Source organism: Lithobates pipiens, unplaced genomic scaffold (genome assembly GCF_037356315.1).
Source record: "Lithobates pipiens isolate NorthernLeopardFrog02 unplaced genomic scaffold, aLitPip1_a1.2 Scaffold_8, whole genome shotgun sequence".
Lineage (NCBI taxonomy): Eukaryota > Metazoa > Chordata > Amphibia > Anura > Ranidae > Lithobates > Lithobates pipiens.
The window spans coordinates 462,530,165-462,557,413 of record NW_027507903.1 but is presented as its reverse complement, the minus strand read 5'-3'; the positions used below and the strand labels follow the sequence as shown (position 1 = coordinate 462,557,413).

Below are 27,249 nucleotides of genomic sequence, written 5' to 3'. Positions count from 1 at the left end.
TCTATTTATTTTGTCTCCCACTCGCTTTTCACTTGTCTCACTTTCGCTTTTGTGTGTGTTTTCTCACTGGATGAAGGGTGTGAGTCATTGGGCTTGCCCTGACATCAAGGGGGGCAATGTGTGGCTATCGGGTTCCTTCCTCCCCTGCCCCTGGGGTTCTCTCTGTGGGAGAGCCCCTTGACCAAGTATTCAATGGTTGGTTTTGGCGGACCAAGAAGAACGAGGTCTGCTAGGCCTTCTGGCTAGAAGGAAACCCTTTGTCCATGTCAGGAGCCTTATGCCCCAGGGGATCAGCATAGAGATCCTACTCCTTGGGGGATGGACTAAAGCACACCCTTAAGTGCACTTTTTAGTGTGTTTCACATGCATGTTTTTTGTTCACATACAGGTTTTTTCCGTTTCAGGTTTTTGCACAACCGTGGAAAAAAAATTAAAGAAATAATAGTTAAAACCCAGCTTCAGTCTTTAATTTTATTCAATTTTAGTCAGGAGACAGAACCTCTGTCAAGTTTTTATTGCTGTCTGTTTCCCTATTAATGATAGGAAGGAACAATGGCAGCCACTCAGATCAATGTAAAAGGGGCGGGAAGGGTGAATGTGGGCAGGTGCCTTGACATGGCAGTGTGGCTTTGCATGTTCTTGAAAATAAATGCAACAAAAATCTCTCTTTTTAATCTGCCCTATGAAGACATTTTCCTACTCTTCTTGTCCGGGCAGGAAGTAATACGAAATCTGTTCAATTTGGACACAGACTAAAAAATGTTTGACATTTTTTTTTTTGTTGCTGCCTTCCTGTCCCAGAAACAACCGTACCATCCATTTCATGTACAGGAGCGATCTGAATAGGAATTAGGTGTAAAATCTTCCCAAGAGAATCACATACAGAAATAATTAATGGAAAAGATTTTAACTTTATTACGCTCTAAAACTACTTCATCTTAAAGCGGAGTTCCTTTAAATGTTTTCCTTTGAAAGACTCCTTTTAACCTATAAACAGACATTTGGAGGAAATTTTTTTTATATACTTACCCTAAACGCTCTGTTGCTATGTAGTCCTTGTAATCTACCACTTCCTGGTGCGTGGAGCTCCTTGTGAGTTTCTCCCTCGTCTATGCTATGACACATCATTTCCCAGGAGTCTGTGGGCAGTACTGTGCTCAAAAACCGTTATGGCCACCGGTGAATTGCACATGCGCAAGATCAAGAGGTGCATGCTGGTTACCCAGCATGCACCTCTTACAAAGCTATTCCAGGAACCGATCTCGATTGGGCATCACATGCCCACAATCATGATGGAATTGGCCACAAATGGAGGCATAAAATATTACAGTAAAAAATGTATATTTTTGATAAATCGATGATATTAATTGTATAATCGTTTTTGAATTACACTAGTAATAATGCTAGAATCTCCGCTTTAAGTATAACTAAACCCAAAAACAAAATGTCCTTGTCACATTCTGTGAACTTAAAGGAAAAACAATGTTATCATTCTTGTGTAAATTACTAATCCCCCACCCCCATGTATTGGAAACAGGCAAGCGTAGGCATGTTTAAAGTCCAGCCTGGGTGGCTACCATGGACCTTTCCATTGATACACTAAGGGGGTGAGCGTAGACACCCAGGGACAAGACGTATGTTACCGCCAGGGTCACTAGGTGACAGTAAAAGGGGAAAACTGAAAGAAGGAAATGGGCGTATCTAGCTAAGCAATGGTATGCTGCAATATATTATTTTTATTTTTATTTGGGTTTTTTATCTTCAAGTGTGGGATGGGCAGATCTGCTAATTACAGGTCTGTGAGCTCTTACAGGGAACAGTAGTTCAGGGAACTCTGATGACATAAACACCTGTGCTTTTTAAGAGTAGTAATAGGAAATATTTCTGTACATTTATGGTGTGATTCAGATAGAAAAATCTAAACAGGATCAGAATAAAACGCCTTCAGCCAATGAATAAAGAGACTCAAGAGTAGCAGTTTGATAGTTCCATAACTTACGATATAAAACAAGGAGCAGTTTTTGAAGGCACCGTGCATACGACGGGCTGCAAATGTGCTAAATCCTTGAGGATGTAAATAGCAAGCTCATAACCATATTAGCAGCCACAAAGAGGCTAAAGGCAGCAAAACTGATAAAGTACACTAGATGGCCATAATTTTCTGTTTCAACTTTCATATTTCTGTTAACACCTCAAGCTTTGCTTCCTCTTAACCCCCACCCCCTTCCATGCTTCACTACTACATGACAGGTGAACTTTAATTGTTATGGCTTAACTGCTAGCCCTTTACACTATTCAGTAAAGTCTCGGCAGCCTTCAGCATTGTTAAATTGATGTCACAGAGGCGGCAAAAGAAGAATCTGCAGAGTTTTTTCTCTCTGTTGTTTTCATGTTTATGTAAATCTAGCTGTTTCCATTTTGTACATTTTATGTAGTGCTTTTAGACAAGAATGAATCAGGCTTTTAAAACGGAACTGTAAGAAAAATCTCTTAACAATTCGGTTATACCAATTTAGGCTGATTACATAATCCTCTCAATTTTATCTTTTCTGTTTGCATCAATTCAAGTATCTTAATTGACATACTGTACATACAAGGTTTTTTTGTGCGTTTTGTTATACCGCTGCTGCTTATCTCGATTCTCTAAGCGTGGTCTAGTCAGTTGTTACATAAGAAGACTTTTATTTTTCCATTAAAGGCTATTCTTACGGCCCATTTTTGCCCAATAGTCCTTCAAAAGACAGACAGAGCTGAAACGAGGCAGAGAGCTAAAGAGGGTAGCTTAGCCTTTTGGTTAATAATATCTCATACTGAGTATAAGAAATGAGGTTAAAGACGGGAAAGGCGCTAGAGACCAACTTATTCAATATAAACGTTTGCGCATGATTTATTTACCCCTGCTAGATTGGCTAAAATATTTGCCTGTAGATGTAATTATTACCATGCAGATTTTATTCAAATATTCTGGGATTGTACAGCAATACAACAATTTACAATTTTGGCTATATGTAGTACAATGTATAAATTCTGTCACAACGTTAAACATAATTCCTTCTGTGGAAATGTGCGTGCTGGGATTGGTTGACCCTTTGGTAATTATTTCGAACTTTCCTAACCTTATTTCTCTATTACGCTAGAAAAAGCATTATCCTTTCTTGGAAAAAATTCTCATGCTCCGACCGTGATGGCCAGGAAAGCTCTAATAAATAAAGCCCTATCTCCTTATAAGGCTACATATGCCAGTTGAGGGGTTCCAGCTAAATTTTACAAAGTGTGGGAAGAATGGGTGAATGATGCATCTACTGTATCTGAGTGAGAACTGTCTCTCATTGTTATCAACACTGTTACTGCATGTAGAGTTTTATGTTACGATGTGATGGTGTTCGTATCCGTATAAATGATGAGTTTCATCAATTGTTGTGGGCTCTTACCCTGAAATAGATCCTTATCCACTGGGCCATGCTGGCCACTTGTGCTGAAGGTATTTTTTATTTTTTCCTTTTTTGTGTTGTTAATTGACACGTGTCATGCTTATACAACAGTATACTGAAAGTTTAAATTAAAAAAAATATATGGGAAAGGCAATGGGGTATAAGTGGTTCTCTCTCATTGCTATCTCCTGGGGTTCATTTGCATATCCAGCATTTAGTACATGCAGCATCTAGATACAATTTTTTATTTTGACATCAAAAATCTGATGCCAGGTAGTTCTTTTCAGTAATTAAAGCAAGTGGAAAATTAACAAATCTCCACAGCGCCAACCCCTAATATTAATCTGACCCTTAGGAGAACCCTCCCAACACTTAACCCCTAGCCTAACCATGACAACCTTACTCCCTAAAACTTTACCTGTAAAGATCACAATGCTCCAAATAAAGTTTGAGCCAGCTAGTGCTGGGAGAAGGCTTTCTTGTACCCAAGGTGAAGATGACCAACTGTGCCCTCCCTCCAAACTAAGATGAATGGAGCTTGCACGTCCAAATTAACAGTGACTCGGCTCCTTCAGGGTGCAGAGATGACAACCACTGGTTACTGGCTCTGGACTTAACCTAAGGAACAATTGTAGTGGTTGTAGTGAAATAAATTGACAGAAAATTTGCAAATCTTGCAACATTTTTGTAGGAAGCAGAAATTCTCTCTTGTGCTCATTGAGCTTCTTATGCCGCATACACACGACAGGACTTAAGTCCGGCAGACTTTTAACGGAGTTCTGACAGAGTTCTGATGGACTTTCCGAATGAACGGACTTGGCCACACACAATCACACCAAAGTCCGACGGATTCGAACGTGATGACGTATGACTGGACTAGAATAAGGAAGTTCATAGCCAGTAGCCAATAGCTGCCCTAGCGTCAGTTTTAGTCCGTCAGACTAGCACACACACGAGCGGATTTCTGGGTCCGGCAGAGTTCTGTCTGAAAAATTTGAAACATGTTCCATTTCTAAAGTCTGTCAGACTTTTGCAAATCAAAAGTCCACTGCAGCCCACACACGTTCGAATAGTCTGCCGGAATTGTTCCGTCAGACTTTTGATGTTGAAAAGTCTGGTCGTGTGTACGGGGCATTAGGCAAAATACACTTGAAAAAAAGGATCTACTTTTTTTCTTTATCTTATAGGGTGTAGAGTTTGTGCTTTTTTTTTTTTTTTTTTTTACCTTTTATATATTCGAACATTTGTTTCTTGGCTTGTTAAATGTTTTATTTGACCTTTTTTTAAACTTTATAGTACCCTTTAAAATGACCAAAAACTACCTTAATTTCATATTCCTATTGTTTCTAATACATTTCCCATAAATAACAACATTTTGCTAACATCTCCTGATGTTCGCCAAAATTTCTGGGCAATGAGAACTTCTGGTACAAAGACTTTTTTAATGTGGCACTATTAAAAAATGTATGCAGGGGGGGGCGTGGCTTGCCGCGAGTGAAGATGGTAGCATAACTCCAGAGCTCCTTCACACCGCAGCTTAAAATCAGCTATACGAGAGACAATTCTGCTTTTACTACTCCCTCGGATGATGGGTACAGCATCAAGGGGCTCTTCTACCTCCAGATCAAGATCTCCGAGGGAAAAACACAGCCGAGGAACACAGAATATCTCGGATCTGTTCAGAGCTCAGAGATCCAATATGGCGACGTCCGCCTCAGCTCCCTCACAGGACGGGATAATACTAACCCCCACTCCTGCACCTCCCGCTACCGCTACTAATGCAACTTCGTCTACGGCCTCACAATCGCCAAGCCTGCTGGATTTACGCACAGTGGCGGCTGATATCAAGGACACTCTCTTCGCAGCCATTTCAGACCTCAGGCATGAAATTCAGGCCATTGCGGGGAGGGTGCTTGAGGTAGAGAAAAAGACCGCCATTCATCAAACAACGATCTCCATGATGCGCGCCATTGACACTCACACGGCCCAACTCAGAGATGTCCAGAGACACGTTGAGGACCTGGACAACAGGGGACGGAGACGCAACCTTCGGGTAAGAGGACTCCCCGAAAGTGTTGACAATGACCACTTACTCCCTGTGATTACTACACTCTTTAATCAAATTCTCGACGACGCTAATCCGTCCACCATAGCGATGGAGCGCATTCATCGAGCCCTTAGACCTCGCGGACGTGATACGGATCCTCCCAGGGATGTCGTATGTTGCCTATCTGACTTTCAGATCAAGGAGCAGATTCTAAAACAAGCCAGACTCAAAAAGCACTTAGTCTATGAGGGTCACCCCATTTCCATTTACCAAGCCCTTTCAGCTATAACACTTCGCAACAGGAGAGATTTACGCCCCCTCTTGGAGGTATTGAGAAACAACGGAATCCCATATCGCTGGCGCTTCCCGTTCGGGCTCACAGCCTCTTACCAAGGCAGGTCGGCCATTTTAAGAGTTCCAGAAGAGCTACCAGCATTTTGTCGCACATTGGATATCCCATTGGTATATCTTCCCGATTGGTATGCGGAATTCAACTGCTTTTCATCCCGCCCGTACCAGAGAATGGAAGACCAGATGGAAACTGTGCAGTCACCATATAGGAGACAACGCTCCCCATCTCCTCGTCACTCCCACCCGGAGTCCTTTCATCAACAGCAGCTGCACAGCCCCACGGCTGCACCAACCGCCCGCAGAGCTCGCCGTGACCATTGAAGAAGACATGCCGCACACACGAACGGTCAGTTCGCCTTCCTCCTAATCACCCGACCTACGACTCAGACACCCGACTTACAGCACGATCGCAACTATGCGATACACCCGCCCTATTCACATTGCTTCGAAAGGCTTTACTGCTGATACTGCCTATAACAACGATTATATTCAGCTCCTTCGCACCAGACCCCTTCTATCTCATACAGTACGATTTCCCATGCCTTCTCTGGGTTTGGCGCAGGTATGTCTCACAACTCTCAGCTCTCTCGACCTCTCACTGTCTATTGGATTAACTGAGTCCCTACTTGTATTCTCTAACTTCGGATTGATTTTTTTCTTTTTTTTTTTCTCTTTCTGGACATCACCCCCGTTTTATTACTCTGCCTTTTCCCCCTCCCATATTGTTTTACCATCATACCCTCCTCTTACTATAGTAGATATATACCTGCAATTGAGAATGCTATGTTTTCGTATTGGAATGAGTGCTCTCTATCCTCTCTCAGGATCTCTTTATTGAAACGTTAAACTGTTTTATATTCTGCCTATTCTCACTGGACGTTTTCTCCCCATAGCTTGTACCACGTAAGGAGGGCACACGCTTCTCAACGGTGTCTGTTTTATCTAAACTCATGAATAGATTCCCGGTTACCGGGTAATTTGTTTTGTTCTATACTGCATTTTTTGTTTTTTATAATGGGTCAATCTGTTAGTTGGCACTGTAGCTGTCTATCCTATAACGCACAATGAGGCCGGGGGGGGGGGGGGGGGCGGTCTGATGCCTCGGTTGAGACCTCCTCTTTTAAACCATGGGGATTGCTCTGGGTGATTTTGCCACCCCGGGGGGCACTCCCCTTTGACTTGTATTGTGAATTCCTGTATTCCTTTCCCCTCTGTTATGAGCCTTTCATCGGGGACGATGCAGCGGCTCTGCCACCCCACCGACCTCTTAGCTTGGCAAATACAGGCACATTTTACAACCTGTGCGCAAGCTTATATATCTGACACTTTGGTTAATTGTTCTTAAGTTATACTTTTATTGTTTTTGTGTGTTCCAGTATATGTACTGCATCACCGACTATGACGTCATAATTGATCTCCTTGCTCATAGTCCCGTTTCTACACATAACACCCCCCTCAACTCACCACATACAAGAATACACTTACCCAACTTTGTAAGATAAATAATTTCCTTTTTTTCCTATTCCTGACTCTCTCCTCAATATCTGTAAGAAGCTGTTGGTGTGTAGGACGTCACCCTTCGAACCCTTTACGACTGACGACCTCCTCCCACTCAGTGGTTTGTAGGATTCTCCTGTGTTTTATACATAGGACGTACCTTACAGGCCTCTAACCTCGTCCGGTACTTTCTCCCTATTATTTACATACGCAGGTGAGCGGGTTCTTACCTGTAGCCGGAATACCCACTTAACCCTTCATAAATACATTGTTTTCTTTCCAACTTCCCTGTTCCCTCCCCATCTTCTGCTAACATATTCTACCCTCAGACTATACTTGTGCTTGTTCTTCTCTTACTACTCGGTCATGCCCTCCACGGAGAAAGTAACCAACCTTGAGCATATCAAAATTACATCACTAAACACTAAGGGCCTAAATATCCCAGAAAAAAGATCGAAACTTTTACTAACCATGCAAAAAAACAAGTCAGATATTCTATTCCTACAAGAGACCCATTTCCGAACATCGAATATACCGAAACTCCGAAGCAATTACTATCCTGTAGCCTATCACTCCACCACGGCCTCGGCTAAAACTAAAGGAGTGTCTATCTTTCTTTCACGTCACTGCCCCCTCCAGATTACCGATTCCATGGTAGACGGTGATGGCAGGTTTTTATTCCTAAAAGGCTCCCTTAGGAACAAAACCATCACACTGGCAAATATCTACGCACCCAACACACATCAGGTACAGTTCTTCAAAGACGTTACCTCTAAATTGATCACATTTCAAGAAGGTACACTCATTCTCGGAGGAGATTTCAATGTTCCGCTGAATCCCATCCTCGATACCTCTAACGGGACATCATCCCTCACATATGCCGCCTTGCGATCGATTAAAACTCACCTACAATCCTTGCTCTTACATGGCGCTTGGCGAACTCTATTCCCAGACACGAAAGACTTCACTTTCTATTCGGCACCGCACAATAAACACTCCAGAATTGATTTCTTCTTTATCTCCCAAGAGGCCCTGCCCTCCCTCACACAAGCATCCATCGATCCCATGTTCCTATCAGATCACAACCCGGTCTCACTCACGCTGTCTACCCCTTCATTGAGCCCACGAACTCACTCGTGGAGACTCGACCCTTCCCTTTTGACTGACCCGATTGTAGCATCCGAAGTGGAGCAAGCTCTAAGACAGTATTTTAGTGTAAACAAAATTGAGGATACCTCTCCACTTACTAACTGGGAAGCTCACATGTAATCCGGGGGGTTCTCATAGGAGCAGCTGCTAGAAAAAGAAAAGAATATAAAGCCCATTTCAATGACCTAGCTTCCAAAATCAGGAGCTTAGAACGTGCACACAATCTTAAAACCACCACTGAACTTCTCACTGCACTCACTCAAGTGAGAAAAGAAATGCTTGAATTATTAGGGAAACAGACTAGACGCAAATACATACTCTCTCAAAAAATCTTTTTTACGAATATGGAAACAAGTCTGGGAAATTATTAGCGCGGGCACTGCATTCTAAGAAAACGCAACAGACGATTCACAGCATCTCCACACCATCAGGGAGAAAACTGACTTCCTCCCCCGATATTGCTGATAAATTTGTCACATACTATTCAAACTTATATAACTTACACACAACGAACTTAACACACAACAACCCTAACCAGCAGCGGGAAAAGCTAATATCCGAATTTTTATCCGCACACTGCCCGTCCCCGATTTCCCTATCTGCATACCAAACATTGGACGCGCCGTTGTCCCCGGAGGAAGCCGCTCAGGCACTTGCCGCCATGCACACAGGCAAGAGCCCGGGCCCAGATGGCTTGACAGTCGGTTATTATAAAGCATACGAACACATTTTGTTACCCCATTTTTTAGCCTCTTTCAATCACTGTGGATCACTCAGCACTCCCCCGCGCGACATGCTAACTGCCCACATAGCAGTAATTCCAAAACCGAATAAGGACGCCACACAGATAACTAATTATAGACTTATCTCCCTCCTAAATGTTGACATAAAATGGTATGCAAAAATTTTATCGAATAGACTCTTGCCCCTTCTCCCCATCCTTGTCCACCCTGACCAGGTAGGCTTTATACCTGGCAGGGAGGCGAGGGATAACACTCTCAAAGCGCTCAATATTCACCACTGGCTATCGTCCCAAAACCAACAGGGCTTCTTCCTTTCCTTAGACGCAGAGAAGGCATTCGACAGGGTGGCCTGGGATTATATGTCAGCCACTTTGAAAGCCATTGGTCTACCTCAAAGAATGCTTAACTTTATTGACACACTATATTCAGGCCCAACGGCAAGGGTGAAAGTCAATGGCCACCTGTCGAATGCCTTCAGGATCACCAATGGCACCCGTCAAGGATGTCCACTATCCCTGATCATATTTATCCTTACTCTCGAACCGCTACTAAGACAAATCAGATCACACCCAGATATTAAAGGTGTAGATGTTAAAGGGAGAACGTACAAGGTCGCTGCTTTCGCGGACGACGTTCATCTATCCCTGACGGAGCCCCTAACGTCCATACCTAATTTACTTAAACTCCTAGACCAATTCCACATGATTTCCAATCTAAAAATCAATTTTAATAAATCCCTTGCACTAAACGTTTCCCTGACTGACAAACAATGTTCCCAATGCCAAGTGAATTTCCCCTTCAAATGGAATCCCTCCAGCATACCCTATTTAGGGATACAACTTCCGAAATCCCTAGCTAATCTATATTCTCTCAATTTCCAACCACTTTTGCAAACAATATCGGCTGATCTGCAGAAGTGGTCCAAAGGCCTCTTCTCTTGGTTTGGCAGAGCAGCTATCATTAAAATGAATATTCTACCACGAACCCTTTATTTATTCCAAACTATACCTATTTCGCTCCCCCGATCGTTTTTTGCCTCCTTTCGGAAACTTTGCTCAACGTTTATATGGGGCGACAAAAGACCCAGATTGAGTCATGCCAGACTTACCACACCAAAGATGATGGGGGGTATAGGACTACCAGACATAGACAAATATTATATAGCATGCCACCTTACCAGAATAATAGACTGGAACGTTCACCTAAAAACCAAAGATTGGGTTCAACTCGAAACATCCCTAGATCGGATTCCGGTCACCCAAACCCCGTGGCTTCTTTCCACCCATATCCCTCACAGTTACTCCTCCCATCCGTTAATAGCCACATCACTATCGGCATTCCGTTACGCCTGCAAGAATTTTCAGATATCCTCGGTCGCTGGCCCACTGACACCTCTGAAATTTAACCCGGCTTTTCCACCTGGCATGCACCAATCTTTCCTACATGGACTGTGGCCTCACCCCAAGATATTATCCAAAGACTTTTATGCTCGCAACCGCCTCCTGCCCTTCACTGAATTGTCTAATTACATGCTCAACAGCGGATTGTCCCATTGGACATATAATCAAATACATCATTTCCTAACCTCACATCCATACACCTTACAGGGAGCCCGTTCCTTAACCCCATTCGAACATATGTGTACACTTGAAGAACCTCAAAGGCACATTATCTCCTTCTCATACAACCTACTGAATCCATCTTATCCTACACATAACCACTGGTCCACTAAAGCTTGGAATAGAGACCTGCCATCGGCCCTCTCTCCCAAAGAATGGGAATTCGCATTCTCTGTTGCACACAAAGGTTCCCGAAATGTCTGTGTTCAAGAAAACGCGTTCAAAATACTCTCCAGGTGGTACAACACACCTCTCAAACTGCATCATATATTCCCGTCCGTTTCTCCTCAATGTTGGAGGTGTCAAGCTCATGCTGGTACCCTAGAACACATATGGTGGTCATGCCCCATGATTCAGCCATTTTGGCAGGATGTTCACAAAATCACCCAAAAATTCTCAACCCGCCCATTGACGTTTTCCCCCAATTAATTCCTCCTCCATGTGTCGACTCACCCTAAAAAGGCTTACATAGGCTCTTTGCCCATGCACATGATCATGGCTGCAAATATGTGCATTCCCGCAAAATGGAAAACGAAACACCCTCCCATCGGAATGGTTCCAACGCATAAACAAAACAGCCGTGATGGAGGAATTGATACATCAGGCGAATGATACCCCTTCCACCTTTACCTGTATATGGTCATCTTGGTTACTTTTCCGTTCTTCCCCGGATTACTGTTTACTAAATCCCTGACCCGCCGAATATGTCTGAAGTTGGCACACAACCTGGCTGGTCCAGGTCATCTTTCTTTCTTTCCTTACCTAGCCCTTCTCTACGTCTGATCATTTTAGTTCCCTTTCCTTTCCTGTTTTTTTTCTTTTTCTTTCTCTTCTCTCTTCTTTTTAAACAAATAACACTATACTATATATGCATAACCCCCCTTGCAGATCCACATCACTAAAACCACTTACTCTGTGATGAACCTATCGGATCGACAATGCTAGCTTTTCCCAACCTCATATACTACCCATGAGTTACTTAGCGATGTGTCTGAATACTACATATCCGTTATTGAATGTTGATTACAGATATCTAAACACATGCTGTTTGGAGCTATTCTCCCTTTTGCCATAGTCGGTTTACTATTGTTTTAGATTTGGGCTTTGTATTCGTTTATACTGGTATTTTTCTCAGCATTGTATTGCTCAGCAATGTTTTCTATTCACTGGCTTTGTACTTGTCAATGACTTAATACCTGTATTCTTTTCAATATTTAATAAAATGTTTTCAAAGAAAAAATGTATGCAAGCTTTAAAAGTCTACAAATAAATGGCAATAAAGGCTGGAATGAATAATAAAAACTACCGTAATACAGGTTAACCAAATTTATTAATAAATGAAAACTACAACTGTAGCCTTGATTTATAAATGACATGAAAGCCCAACCTATAGATTAAACTGGGGGAACTGCTTTACTGTAATCTGCAAGGCTGGGCTGTTCTTTTGACAGCCTTGCCTTGGAGAATGCAGGAGATGGCTAAGCTTATGCAGAGATAGGAGATGCTTCCACCCAAGTTTACCATTACCAACACAGCCTTGAAGCACATCATTGTCTCTTTTAGTATCACCCACTAGATACCATGGGCCATGGCCTATACCTTCACACATACTCAGACTGCTCATTCATTCTCTCTTCATTCAATGAGCTTTGCACATATGTGGTATTTTCTCTGTAGATTCCTAAAGGAGAAGCATCTACTCACAGGCCTGCAATTAGCCTACATGATATTCGCAAATACTAAGTGAAGTATTGGTATTGTATTGTGCTTCTTCTCATTATTATGAACATACAATGTATCACCCGGCAGGAGCTTTCCCTTAGGCTCTGCTGTCTGGTTTGTTTAAACTGCTCTCTTCTGCCTTTCAAGTCTTGGCAGCACAGGCTCTGGATGAACTTCTTCATACACAAGGTGTGTGTATATGAGTCCTAAATAAAATACCAGCAAGCCTCTGAACAGTTCCTGTATGGGCTCTACCAAAAGGGCAGGAACACTGGTTCCCACCATTTCTGAAATGTACTTACTTACAGCAATACATTCAGATTCAGAATACTTTATTAATCCCAAAGGGAAATTATTAAGATAAAGTTACTGTACTTTCAATGAAGACAACACAAAATCACAATAATGAACAGAAAAGGGACACACTAAAAACAATAAAGTTACCAAATAAAGCAATTAACACCAAATAAAACTAAATTAATACTATACTGTAATAAACTATATCATCCTATTAAAATATTTCATAGAATGAATTAAACTGATTGAAAAGTAACATGAAATCAGACCATCAAAATGCAAATATTAAACCACTTTCTGTAACAATAACCAAAAATTAGATTTGCACAGATACCAGTATCATTATCGGTGCCGATACGAAGCATTTGTACCAGTACTTTTACTCATGCAAATGCCCCATTACTAAAACCGATACCTTCAATGGAGTCGGTTCACATATGTGCGAGCTGGCTGCAGTGCGTTTTAATAAAAGTCCAGGACAATTTTAAGCACGTGAACCACTAAACAAAGTCGCAATGATGGGGGCTGAAATCTCTCTGTCAAAAAATAGGTATCAGTAATTTGTATTGGCTAGTACTTGAGAAAAAGTATAGGCACTCATACTCGGTCTTAAAAAATTGATATTGGTGTATCTCTACCGAACATGTTACACATACAGTTCTGCAGGATGCTCTGCATAGAGATGCCCTAGTAAAATATAAACTGCAACAGAGCAGCTGTTGACATTTCTTAATGCAAAGAGCATATGACCAAGCTCATAAAATGCATTGAGCAGTGTTTGCTTAGTCATCAGCAGCTCTACTTTAGCGTTTGGCCGGGACCACTCCACTCAGAATTATCGGGGCATTAGAGTGCCATCAAGATAAGTTTCTGGTCCAAAATTTGTAGGAGGTACTGTATTTATTAAGCTAAAACGCAAAGGGGGGAGGTAGTAACCATTGTTTCCTACAATGAGAAGGAAAGATGGACTATCTTGGTACCGATAAGCACAAATAGATTGTGAATAAAAAAATCTAATTTATTACATGTAAAACACAAACATGGTTACAGAGAATCAATTCATTAAAGGAAAAAGTAAATACAGTATACATATACCTGTAGACTTTAAGGTGAGTTTCTGGTTACGCAAGTTCCTCACAGATTATATAATCCTCTACAAATTTCGTGGTCAAAGGACCGCTTCGTTAGTAGGATAAATCTATAAGGTAAATAGCATATTTGAAAAACTATACAACACATTATAATACATAAGCAGAGACAGGAGAAATATATGTTTACGGCAGAAATATATAAAAAAAGTGTAGTTTACATAAGATTGAATATAAGAAAAACATCAAGGGCCCGAGTACGATTAGTTACCTAGAGGTCCAAGGCCATAATATTTTTTGCTATTAAGCTACAACACTGAACTTCACAGTTGTTTTTTTACTATTATTTGAGAATTTCAAGTTCAGGAATGTGTGAGTAAAGCAATCAGAACAAAAAAATGTTCAAATAGGAATGTGATGACTATCCAGTCTTCAGTCTTCAAATTTTTCTACAGCTTCAGTCTCTTCGCTGTCACTCGTTTTGCTTTTCTTATTGACCTGTTCTTCTGAATTTGTTGCAGCTGGAGACACAATGTACAGAACTTAATAATGACAAGTATGAAACGAAAGCAGAGAATGAAAAGCTCAGACTGACAAACAAAGAGATGAGACGAGACCTGGAACGGACTTCTCAGGAGTTACTAACCGCTCAGAGACAGCTGAAGATTCTTCAGGAAGAAGCTTCCCAGCTGCATGAAGAGAGAGAAATGTACATACACCACATTATTATCATTGTCATCAACAAAGTTATTAGGTCTAATTCTCTGAATGAAATAGTTTATAACAAGAGTTTTTGGTTTAAAGGCATTTGTAAAGGGAATATAAAATGTTTCTGTTGATATTGGTTTCATTATATTATGGACTTAAAATGCAATTGAACAAATATTGTTTTATCAGGTAAAAAATTTAATAATATGGCATATAAACTTGTCCTTTTTATTTTTCCATGCCGGACAGTGGAACTTTATGCCCCTTTTTTGCATGTTTACCAGGCTAATATTAGCTGCCCTGCTAAAAAGAAAACCTCTTAATAGCTCAAACTGATATTTATAGGGGAAGTGACAATCTCCCTTCATAAATGTTTTGTATGACTCTGTACAGACTTTCAGCTAAAGAGACCATATGAAAGGAAACTGCTTCTGCTGTGCCCTTTCCTTAGAAATACCATAATTATCTGAGAGCTCAATGTATATATATATATAAAATATATATAAAATATACTGTAATTATTTTTAAAGGAACTTTTATATATATTTATTAAATATATTTATAATTGTAAATTTATATAAAAAGAACATATACATTTCTCTTTTTTTTCTTTTTAATCAAAAAATAGCATGCCCATCAGAAAAAATACCAGTCTGACATACAAGGGCATATGGTATTCCCATAGCTAAACGGGAACTGTGCTCTTTCACAGATCTCCATATCCTAACCCAAGTGTTTTAAAGGATATGTTTCTAGAACATGGTACATCTGTATTTAGGGTGTAACATGTAACATGTAACATGTACCAGCTCCCCCTCTCACCCCGTGTGACTGCGGAGGTTCCTCTCACCTGTAGCCACTGTAACATTTAGAATTGTGATGGCTGTGTGGTGCTGGGCATACACAGCCACGTCATTCTTTTATAGTGATCTGTGAATGAATCAAGTCCTGTCTGCCACTGCTGCAGGCAGCTTGTAGTTCTCAATGGACTACGAGTGTATTGATCAGCATGCTTGTAATCCATTCACACTTCATCCAGCTTTCTAATTGAAAGCTCACACTGTGGTAGATAGCAGGACAGAAAGATGGAAGGAGACTGTGCAGGAGCCTGACATTGCACCTGTAAGAAAAAATAAACAAATGCACATTTACCTGCAAAAATATATGCATTTATTATTTTTACCTTACAGGTGAACTTAGCCTTTAAAAAGTTATTTTCTAACTGTTCTTCTGGAAATAGATACCGTATGTGGTCTGATTCTTAGACCAGAAACTCCATAATTTTTGCATTTCAGTAAGGTAAGTTTTTTTTGTACTTTCGGATGAAGTAGTGAGGGGTTAGATCTTCTGTCAAGCTGTTGTTCTTTCTCCTGCTGGGGAGATTCACCCCTCAATTTGTTTTGGTGACCACTCTCAGGATGACAGAAGGTGAGAAACAATTCAAAATTCTCACTAGAATAAGAGGTGAGGGGATATCATCCATTGGGGATACACGAGGGAATCGGGTGGCTACAGTAACCAAAACTGCAGTGTTCATCCTCGTGACACATCACAGGAAGCAAGCTCATGGCTAACACAGGACAGAATTAGACTTGGGAAACTTAACATTAATAAATCACTGGGACCGGATAGCTTGCACCCGAAGGGAACTCAGTCAAGTAATTGCCAGACCATTGTTCCTAATTTCTACTGACAGTCTACTGACTGGAATGGTATCAGCGGATTGGAGAAAAGCCAATGTAACACCAATATTTAAAAAGGGCCCAAAATACATCCCTGGGAATTACAGACCAGTTAGCCCAACATCAATAATATGCAAGCTCTTGAAGGGGATGATAAGGGACTATATACAAGATTTTAGTAATGAAATCATTAGCAGTAATCAGCATGGATTCATGAAGAATCATTCTTGCCAAACCAATCTATTAACCTTCTATAAGGATGTAAGTTTTCATCCAAATAAAGGAAGGCCCATAGATGTGATGTATCTGGATTTTGCAAAAGCCTTTAACACGGTTCCCCATAAATGTTTACTGTACAAAATAAGGTCTGTTGGCATGGACCATAGGGCTAAGTACATGGATTGAAAACTGGCTACAAGGGCGAGTCCAGAGGGTGGTGATAAATGGGGAATACTCGGAATTGTCAGGGTTGGGTAGTGGGGTCCCATAGGGTTCTGTGCTGGGACCAATCCTATTTAATTTGTTAATAATTTGTTGATAAACGACCTGGAGGATGGGGTAAACAGTTCAATTTATTTGCGGATGATACCAAGCTAAGCAGGGCAATAACTTCTCCGCAAGAAGATCTGAACAAATTAATGGGGTGGGAAACTACATGGCAAATGAGGTTTAATGTAGAAACATGTAAAATAATGCATTTGGGGGGCAAAAATATGAAAGCAATCTATACACTAGGGGGAGAACCTCTGGGGGAATCTAGGACAGAAAAGGACCTGGGGGTCCTAGTAGATGATAGGCTCAGCAATGGCATGCTGCTAATAAAGCAAACAGAATATTGTCATGCATTAAAAAAGGATTAACTCCGGGGATAAAGCGATAATTCTCACACTCTACAAGACTCTGTTCCGGCTGCACCTGGAATATGCTGTCCAGTTCTGGGCACCAGTCCTCAGGAAGGATGTACTGGAAATGGAGCGTGTCCTGAACACACGGTCGGACGGATTTTGGTCGAAACTTTTAGATCCAGCTCTCAAACTTTGTGTGTCAGAAACTCTGACTGAAAAAAGTCAAATGGAGTGCACACACGATTGAATCCGACAACACGATCGGATCGCACATTTTCCGTCGGAAAGTCTGACCGTGTGTACAGGGCATAAGAGTGTCAAGGATGTGGAATTCCCTTTCACAGGCGGTGGTCTCAGCGGGGGGCATCGATAGTTTAAAAAAAACTATTAGATAAGCACCTAAATGCCTGCAACATACAGGGATATACAATGTAATACTGACATATTATCACACACTGGTTGGATTTGATGGACTTGTGTCTTTTTTCAGCCTCACCTACTATGTAACTATGTAACATTCCAGTCACAACTGTCTAAGACAGGAATTGCCCTCATTCTGGTGAGATTCGCTGCCACATCCTGTTGTATCTCCAAGACAGGAAAAGATGGGAGATCTCCCCAGCAAAAATAACCAGGTAGGAATTTAACAATTCCCTACTCTAAAAAAAAAAAAAACAGGTAGGAATTTAACACTTCACTTCTCTAAAAAAAATTAATCCGGTAGGAATTTAACACTTTACTACTCTAACCAAAATGTAAAAAAAAAATACATTTTGGCTGGAGATTTCTTTGTGGTAATACAAATTTCCTTTTTAAAGAGTTAGGACCTTTGTGTGTCTACCTCCCCATCACATCTCAAAGGCAGGTTTGAATCAGGAACCACAAATATCTTCTCCCATAAACCAAGACAAGCTTTCCATCCTGCACTTTATAAGTCAGTCATCCCAATATAGTAGACACAGACAAGCCATGGCTCCCACTGACCCACAGTCATCAAAGCCAGGGTGAAGATAGACATCAAAATATTGTGCATTACTAAATTAAGAGATCGCTAATTTCAGCAGCCCTTCTGTTTTTGAAATTGCTACAAAATCCTTTTTAGGGTATATAAAGCCTGAACAGGAATTCCTTTGCATAAAAGATATTTGCCGGAACTAAGGTTCTTTAGATAAGAAATACGGGAGCTACCACTGCTGACTTGTTTTTGAGGGTGCATGTTCCAGAGTCATAATCCTCATCCTCTATTCACTACTTAGTGGGTTATTAATGCATTTTGGTGTCCTGACACTTTACTGACTACTTTTTCTGGATCCTTGATGCAACAACTAGTAAGGAAACCTTTAAAATGACAGCCCTGGACTTTACACCTTTAAAAACAAGATCAAAAGGAAAGCATCCATTGTTCCATCTCAACAGGTTCCCTTTAAAATGCTGAATTGTTTTTATGTTCACTCTTTGGCATCCATTGTATCCACCTATGAATCAATTTTCGAGGATTCAGCCATGGCTGGTACTGCAGTGTTTACTATTCTCTGTTTATTTTTTCTGTCACAGGGAAGTATACCGGGTAACAGAGAGCTTACAGAGAGAAAGGACCGCACTGCTCAAACAGCTTGACTTGTTAAGGTATTTATCTGGAGTGAAACGTTGCACAGTTCACAATGCAATTCCCCAACACTTAGCTCTTCTAATCTCTTTTTAGTCGGTGAACCGCAAACCAAAACATTTTTCTGGAGTACCAATTCTATCTTGAATCAGGATTTTCACTGGTATTATAATTTAAAAATCTCACTCATCCCTTGTCCCATCCATCACTAATAGAAACCCATTTACTGAGGGTATAACACTTCCCCATGACACCCAAGGTGCATACGCAGACATGCGGGGAAGCCATGAATTCTTACTGGCACCTCCACACATTGGAAATTGAGGTGTGGTTTTGGGTGTGTGATGCACAAAGCTCCATGTGGTTCCATGCTGCCACATTTAAAAAAAAGGTTCAGGAACTTTTATCGCTGTTGGAACCACAGATACAGGGGCCTACTGATGTACTCACACAAACGCGAGCTGCACCACCCGTAATGGTATGAACCTAGTCTTAAAAGTCGCGCCTGCCATACTTAGTGTGCGTTTCCACGTGTCTGGTAGTCCATTGGTATGGATGGTGTGAACTGGCCCTTAATATTTACAATCTGTGTTAATGTTTCAAAAAATATAATGTGTGATTATAAGTCCAATTTCAGGCAAAGACTTTTATTTTGTTTTTGATAGAGTTTAAAAAGGTTAGAGCCTCTGATGGGTGTTTATTGCTCTCTAAGGCCCCATTCACACCTAAGCATTTTGTAGCTTGAAGCCTGAAGCTACAAAACGCTAGAGGGGAAAAAAATCTATTATTATCTATGGAGATGGTTCACATCTCCACTCCAAAACGCCTGAAGCCGGAAGCTCCAAAACACCTGAAGCCAGGAGCTCCAAAAAGCTTGAAGCTCAAACAGGTTTGGGCGTTTTTCTGCTTTTTACATTGGGGACCTTTTGACCTGTGCAAAATTGCGGCAAAAACGTGGTAAAAAAACGCAGCAAAAATTGCGGTAAAATCGCACAACTTTCTGCTTGAAAACTTTATGCTCAAGTATGAATTGATCCTATGTTGCAGAGATTGCAGTGCATGAAGTGATGGCAAGTCTCCTCAATGGGGGCACAGTCAAAAATAAACACACATTCCTAGCAATAGAAGGGTTGAATCCTCTGACAATATGTTTTTGTTACCCAAAAAGACAAAATTTAGGTGCCGCTCAGGTAGAGAGGTAAAGTCCAACTAGTCCGCTGTGAGTGCAGGAAGGGACAGGGAGCTTGTCCTAGCTCCAAGCTGCAGCATGTATTAGGAAAAGATCCATAAGCTACACATCATGAAGCAGACCCATGTGCATGAAGTGAGATGAATGGCAGCCTCAGCCCAGACTCCAGCCAGGCCACGCTTCCAAAGCATTTTGCTCTACCCCTTAGAGTTTAATCATGATTAAGCTCCAAGGGGCAGAGTGAAACGCGTGGGGTGCATGACCTGGCTGGAGTCTGGGCTGAGGCTGCCATTCATCTCACTTTATGCACATGGATCTGTTTCATGATGTGCGGCTTATGGATCTTTTCCTTTGACAATATTATTTTGTTGCTAGCTACATCTTCATCTCCAGGTGAAGAGGAGATCTGCTATAACTTTGAGGGAGAGGAGGAATGCTGGGAACCAGTATTAGATTTTTATTGCTGTATGTGTGTCCCTGGTGGGAAATATTTGTGACAAGATTAAAATCACCTTTTTATTACATCGGAGAACACTTTAAACCTCCATCATGCATTTTTTTTGCTGTTTGTGTCTTTCTGTCCTAGTGACACCAATACCCTTCCTTGTATTGATGCCACAGGAGTTGGAGGAATCACCTAATGGTGTCACAGATAGCAACAGTAAGCTAACAGGAGTCCTTACTTTCCCCACTCAATCTAGATTGAACAATGGTTTGGTTGCGCTGCAAAGTGTGAATGTGATTATTTACAATACTCATCTAAACTTGCATTTTTTTTTACTTCAGGGAGATGAATAAACACTTACGGGATGAACGGGACAGCTTTATACAGGTAATGCACAAAGAGGATCTTGGCTTTAAGATAAGAATTTCTTATTAATGTCCTACTTCAACTTCCCCAGGTTGCCCAATTGTTTAAACATTCTCTATGCCAAGGCTTTCTAGATTGGGCTTGATAGGCTTTTTAGATTGGGTGGGAGCAGACTCTTTATATGAGAAACATAACACCTGGAACATAGCACTAGCACATGGGTTGCATTGCTCTGGAACACACAGTACTGCGTTGCAGTGCACTGTTACCAAAAAATGCAGCTCATTGTGGTGCCTCGGACCAACAATGTAAATAAATAGACTGCCTTGCCTTAATGCAAGGCATGTTAATGTGCATGTGTTAAAAGCCCTGCCAATGATCAGATTGGTGTGAACTGGCCCTAGGACCTCGTGCACAAAGGGGTCCATGGCTATTAGCCATTGGAATAAATGAACGTTCAAGAGCTAGACGTGTCTAGCGTTTAGGCGTGTTCTGCATTTTTGAACACCCTGGTGGGGTCGTTTCTTTTTAGCTTTGAAACACTTCTCTTCTAAAATGCCTATGTGTGCATAGCCACATAGGCTAACATAGAGGTGCATTAAGAGGCTGAAAAACAAATATATACCCTTAAAAGCTTGTAAAAACTGCATCTTTTACATCTTGTGTGCACGAGGCCTAAGTGTGCAGGTTTTTATCAGTTACATTAAAAATCTGAATGTGATAATACTATTTGAAAGTACATTTTTGTAATCATGGAGATTTTTATTTTATTTTTAATCTAAGCAGAAATCAAAGATTACCTCATCAAAATCGATACGGAATCAAAGATCTGGATCTATCATTGGAAAATATATTGAGAGGAAGCCTTCTGTAAAAAGGTAAATACAGTCATTGTAAAGGTAAATGGATATTATACAGCGACCCATGTTTTCATTTGGCTTAAAGTGAACTTGTGCTTTGCCCATGCAGGTCAAGGCAACAGGTTCGCTTTAACGCTGACCCACACAGTAGTTTATTTTCCTTTTGCTCTTCTGCTACTTGGCTCACAGATGGGAGGCAAAGTCATAAATGTAAAAATTCTGATTGCGTGGTATGACTTGTTCCCCCTACTATGTGGCAACACTAATATTTTGCCTCTACTCTCTGATTTGATCCCAAACAAGCATGTAAAGCCGCGTACACACGGGCGGACTGTCTGGCCACCTTAGTCCGTCGAAACACATTTCAGCGGACAGTCCGCTCGTGTGTGGGCTTCAGCGGACTTTTTCAGCGTGCAGTCTGGCGGACTAAGTATTTCGGAATTTCCGTAATATTGTCCGTCAGACTTTGGTTTCAGCGGACAATCCACTCGTGAGTAGGCTAGTTCGACGGACTAAGTATGGCGCATGCTCAGAAAGGATTTACACAGCGAAAGGTTGCATTGCTGTGTATTGGACTTCCTATTTCTAGTCCCGTCGTACGTGCTGTACACGTCATCGCGCAAACTTTCGACGGACTGTTTTGCATCCGTGTGTGGTCAAGTCCGTTCATTCGAAAGTAGGACGGACTGTCCGTCGGATTGTCTGACGGACTAAGTTGGCCATACAATCCGCCCGTGTGTACGCGGCTTTACTTGTAAAGTCAGAGAGAAGTAAGAATGGAGTAATTCTAAAAGCGCTACATTTTTCAGATCAAAATAACAGCCTGACAACAATTATTAATAAAAAGGGGACTCAGCATTGGCAAACTTTATATTTCTCAGTATTGATTTCTTTTAATTGTTCTGCAAGACTTTGGCTTGTGAAACCTAGCATCACAAACACCCCCTTCTTGGAAATGCACAACCCTAATTAGAACATAAATAACTAACTAACTTTAATCCACAATCGTCTAGATCTGAAAGAAAATGGGTTAAGGAATTTGAAGGATTGGCTAGGTTAGGGCTAAATGAGTGGCAGTGATTTAAAGGGATCAGGCAAGACGTCTTCTAGAAGTTGGAAGCTGTGTGAGGCTGACCCAGGGAAGAGGGGTAGATCTTAAATAGAAGAGCTTTAACCCTTTAAAGTCCACATTTTTCAATTAGCGTGACTCAAAATGTGCTCCACCAAACGGAGGAGCAGAAGGTTAAAGGATTAAAGATGGAACCTTGGGTGACCTCTATGGAAACAAGAACAAGCGAGAAGGAGATACAGTTGCAAGTGACACTGAAGGTGCAATGAGATAATGATGAGGTAAGAGGAGAACCAGCGAAGAGTAGGGTCACAGAGGCCAATGGAGTAGCGTTTTTTTGAGTAGGAGCATTTGGTCAACTGTAGCGAAAGCAACTGGCCATAGATGGTCCAAAGCTGGCCATAGATGGTCCAAAGCTGGCCATAGATGGTCCAAAGCTGGCCATAGATGGTTTATTTTTTTGTTCAGTCACAAAGAATAAACAGATTCCTCCATCCACACAAACAAAGAGGATGGAGGAATAAGCTACCATTGGGCCATTGTATTCTGACAGTTTGACAGAGGTGAATCTAACGATTAACTTCTGATGAATGAGGACAGCCCCACATGAATTTGAAATTCAGCTTGCTAAATCAGCTAAATTTTGATCCGTCTATAGCAAGCTTATGTGTACAGGCTCACTAGAGCAAGATGCAGGTCAATCCATACAATAATAACAGATGAGAAAAAGCCTTATATGCATCAACAATATTAGTACAAAAACAGTCCAAAGTGATTTTCCCCTTGCTGGAATATGGACATGCTGATACAGTTTAGGTAAGAGAGTCCTGAAATTGGCAGCCACAATACAAACACAGTCTGGTTGCCTGGCCATCTGTTTACTCACTGCTTCATAAATTCTCTGAGTTGCATTTGTATAATTGACATCTGGTAGAATATGAACAGCAATAAAAAAAACACAGGTAAACTCTCTTGGAAGATAAAAGGGTTGACATATTAGCATAAAATCTTTCACATCTGCCATGCACTGTTCATCCACTTTAATTACGGTACATTTCCGCACCAGGAAACGTAGATGTACACACAGAGCCCCCCATCTGAATCTTACACAAATCCCTGGCTCTATCATCACATAACACATGCAATGGCTTCATTTGGAATGTCATAGTGAATAGTGATGGCCGAACGGTTCGCCCGGCGGTCGTTTCGCGGCGAATTTCCGACTTTCGCCGTCCGCGGGTTCGAACGCCTTTTTCCGTCGTTCGCCCCGGCGGACTTACGTGTTTAATGTATACAAGAACTTTAACCTTTCGTGACACGTTTATCATGTGTTACAGGACAACCAATTGAGACATGACAGCTCATGGACACTTGGACATTCCCCCTAACCTATAAATACACCCGATCCGGTGGCCATTTTACATTCTTTCTTCTGTCACTGTAGGGAAAGGATCCTGTGTGGAGTAGGGACAGAGAAAACGCTAGCTATTTGGTACACAAAAGTTCTTTTCAGGACTGGTATAGGTGTTAGGTCAGCAGCCTGAGTTTCTTTTGTCAGTTTAGATAAAGGGACAGAGCGCTGTATGCTGCTATTTTAGGGACAGCTCAGCCAGATTAGTCTTTCTTCATCATCATCATCATCATCATCATTAGCTGTTACTATCAGGTCCACAAAAGAGCTGTTCCAGCTAATCGTTCCAGCCTACTCTTTTTTGCCAATTTGTATAGGGACAGGCAGGAAGCAGTGTGTCAGGCAGTGAGGATAATTTTAAAGACTTGCTGTTACTATTAGTTCCACAAAGGTTCTTTTCAGGACTGGTATCAGTGGTACGGTAATAGGCTTGTACACGTATAATATTCTTTCTTCCAAATATAGAAAGAATATTATACTTGACTGCTGCCCTTCTGCTGCAGTCTGCTAATCATTCACAACTCACTTGTTCCACAAAGCTCTTTATCAGGACTGGTAACTTGGTCTGTCTAGGGTGCTACGGTACATAGGCTTGGGTGCGGTACAGTCTGCTGTTCTGTAAGGACCGCTATCGGTCCACAATAGATAGGGTTGCCGTGCACTACTGCTGACCGCTGCCCTATACTGCAGCAGTCCTTCAGCGGTATAGGGACTGACGCACAGTCTGCTAAACACTAATACACAACCTGCTTGGTCCACAAAAGTTCTTATAAGGACTGGTAACTTGGTATAGGGTGCTACGGTACATAGGCCTGAGTGCGTTACAGTCTGCTGTTCTGTAAGGACCGCTATCGGTCCACAATACATAGGGTTGACGTGCACTACTGCTGACCGCTGCCCTATACTGCAGCAGTCCTTCAGCGGTATAGGGACTGACGCACAGTCTGCTAAACACTAACACACAACCTGCTTGGTCCACAAAAGTTCTTATAAGGACTGGTAACTTGGTATAGGGTGCTACGGTACATAGGCCTGAGTGCAGTACAGTCTGCTGTTCTGTAAGGACTGCTATCGGTCCACAATACATAGGGTTGCCGTGCACTACTGCTGACCGCTGCCCTATACTGCAGCAGTCCTTCAGCGGTATAGGGACTGACGCACAGTCTGCTAAACACTAATACACAACCTGCTTGGTCCACAAAAGTTCTTATAAGGACTGGTAACTTGGTATAGGGTGCTACGGTACATAGGCCTGAGTGCGTTACAGTCTGCTGTTCTGTAAGGACCGCTATCGGTCCACAATACATAGGGTTGCCGTGCACTACTGCTGACCGCTGCCCTATACTGCAGCAGTCCTTCATTGGTATAGGGACTGACGTACAGTCTGCTAATCACTAACACACAACCTGCTTGGTCCACAAAAGTTCTTATAAGGACTGGTAACTTGGTATAGGGTGCTACGGTACATAGGCCTGAGTGCGTTACAGTCTGCTGTTCTGTAAGGACCGCTATCGGTCCACAATACATAGGGTTGCCGTGCACTACTGCTGACCGCTGCCCTATACTGCAGCAGTCCTTCATTGGTATAGGGACTGACGTACAGTCTGCTAATCACTAACACACAACCTGCTTGGTCCACAAAAGTTCTTATAAGGACTGGTAACTTGGTATAGGGTGCTACGGTACATAGGCCTGAGTGCGTTACAGTCTGCTGTTCTGTAAGGACCGCTATCGGTCCACAATACATAGGGTTGCCGTGCACTACTGCTGACCGCTGCCCTATACTGCAGCAGTCCTTCAGCGGTATAGGGACTGACGCACAGTCTGCTAAACACTAACACACAACCTGCTTGGTCCACAAAAGTTCTTATAAGGACTGGTAACTTGGTATAGGGTGCTACGGTACATAGGCCTGAGTGCAGTACAGTCTGCTGTTCTGTAAGGACCGCTATCGGTCCACAATACATAGGGTTGCCGTGCACTACTGCTGACCGCTGCCCTATACTGCAGCAGTCCTTCATTGGTATAGGGACTGACGTACAGTCTGCTAATCACTAACACACAACCTGCTTGGTCCACAAAAGTTCTTATAAGGACTGGTAACTTGGTATAGGGTGCTACGGTACATAGGCCTGAGTGCAGTACAGTCTGCTGTTCTGTAAGGACCGCTATCGGTCCACAATACATAGGGTTGCCGTGCACTACTGCTGACCGCTGCCCTATACTGCAGCAGTCCTTCATTGGTATAGGGACTGACGTACAGTCTGCTAATCACTAACACACAACCTGCTTGGTCCACAAAAGTTCTTATAAGGACTGGTAACTTGGTATAGGGTGCTACGGTACATAGGCCTGAGTGCGTTACAGTCTGCTGTTCTGTAAGGACCGCTATCGGTCCACAATACATAGGGTTGCCGTGCACTACTGCTGACCGCTGCCCTATACTGCAGCAGTCCTTCAGCGGTATAGGGACTGACGCACAGTCTGCTAAACACTAATACACAACCTGCTTGGTCCACAAAAGTTCTTATAAGGACTGGTAACTTGGTATAGGGTGCTACGGTACATAGGCCTGAGTGCGTTACAGTCTGCTGTTCTGTAAGGACCGCTATCGGTCCACAATACATAGGGTTGACGTGCACTACTGCTGACCGCTGCCCTATACTGCAGCAGTCCTTCAGCGGTATAGGGACTGACGCACAGTCTGCTAAACACTAACACACAACCTGCTTGGTCCACAAAAGTTCTTATAAGGACTGGTAACTTGGTATAGGGTGCTACGGTACATAGGCCTGAGTGCAGTACAGTCTGCTGTTCTGTAAGGACCGCTATCGGTCCACAATACATAGGGTTGCCGTGCACTACTGCTGACCGCTGCCCTATACTGCAGCAGTCCTTCATTGGTATAGGGACTGACGTACAGTCTGCTAATCACTAACACACAACCTGCTTGGTCCACAAAAGTTCTTATAAGGACTGGTAACTTGGTATAGGGTGCTACGGTACATAGGCCTGAGTGCAGTACAGTCTGCTGTTCTGTAAGGACCGCTATCGGTCCACAATACATAGGGTTGACGTGCACTACTGCTGACCGCTGCCCTATACTGCAGCAGTCCTTCAGCGG

General features: G+C 42.1%; 1 protein-coding gene across 1 annotated transcript in view; it reads left to right on the top strand.

The window, feature by feature from the left end:
- Positions 1-27,249, top strand: part of CRACR2A (calcium release activated channel regulator 2A) — a 231,495-nt gene that overhangs the window by 130,603 nt on the left and 73,643 nt on the right. Inside the window, exons 8-11 of the mRNA XM_077468502.1 lie at positions 14,466-14,653; positions 18,734-18,805; positions 20,761-20,806; positions 21,572-21,663. Of these exons, the coding sequence (XP_077324628.1) occupies positions 14,466-14,653; positions 18,734-18,805; positions 20,761-20,806; positions 21,572-21,663 (398 nt within the window). The remainder of the gene's footprint in view (positions 1-14,465; positions 14,654-18,733; positions 18,806-20,760; positions 20,807-21,571; positions 21,664-27,249) is intronic.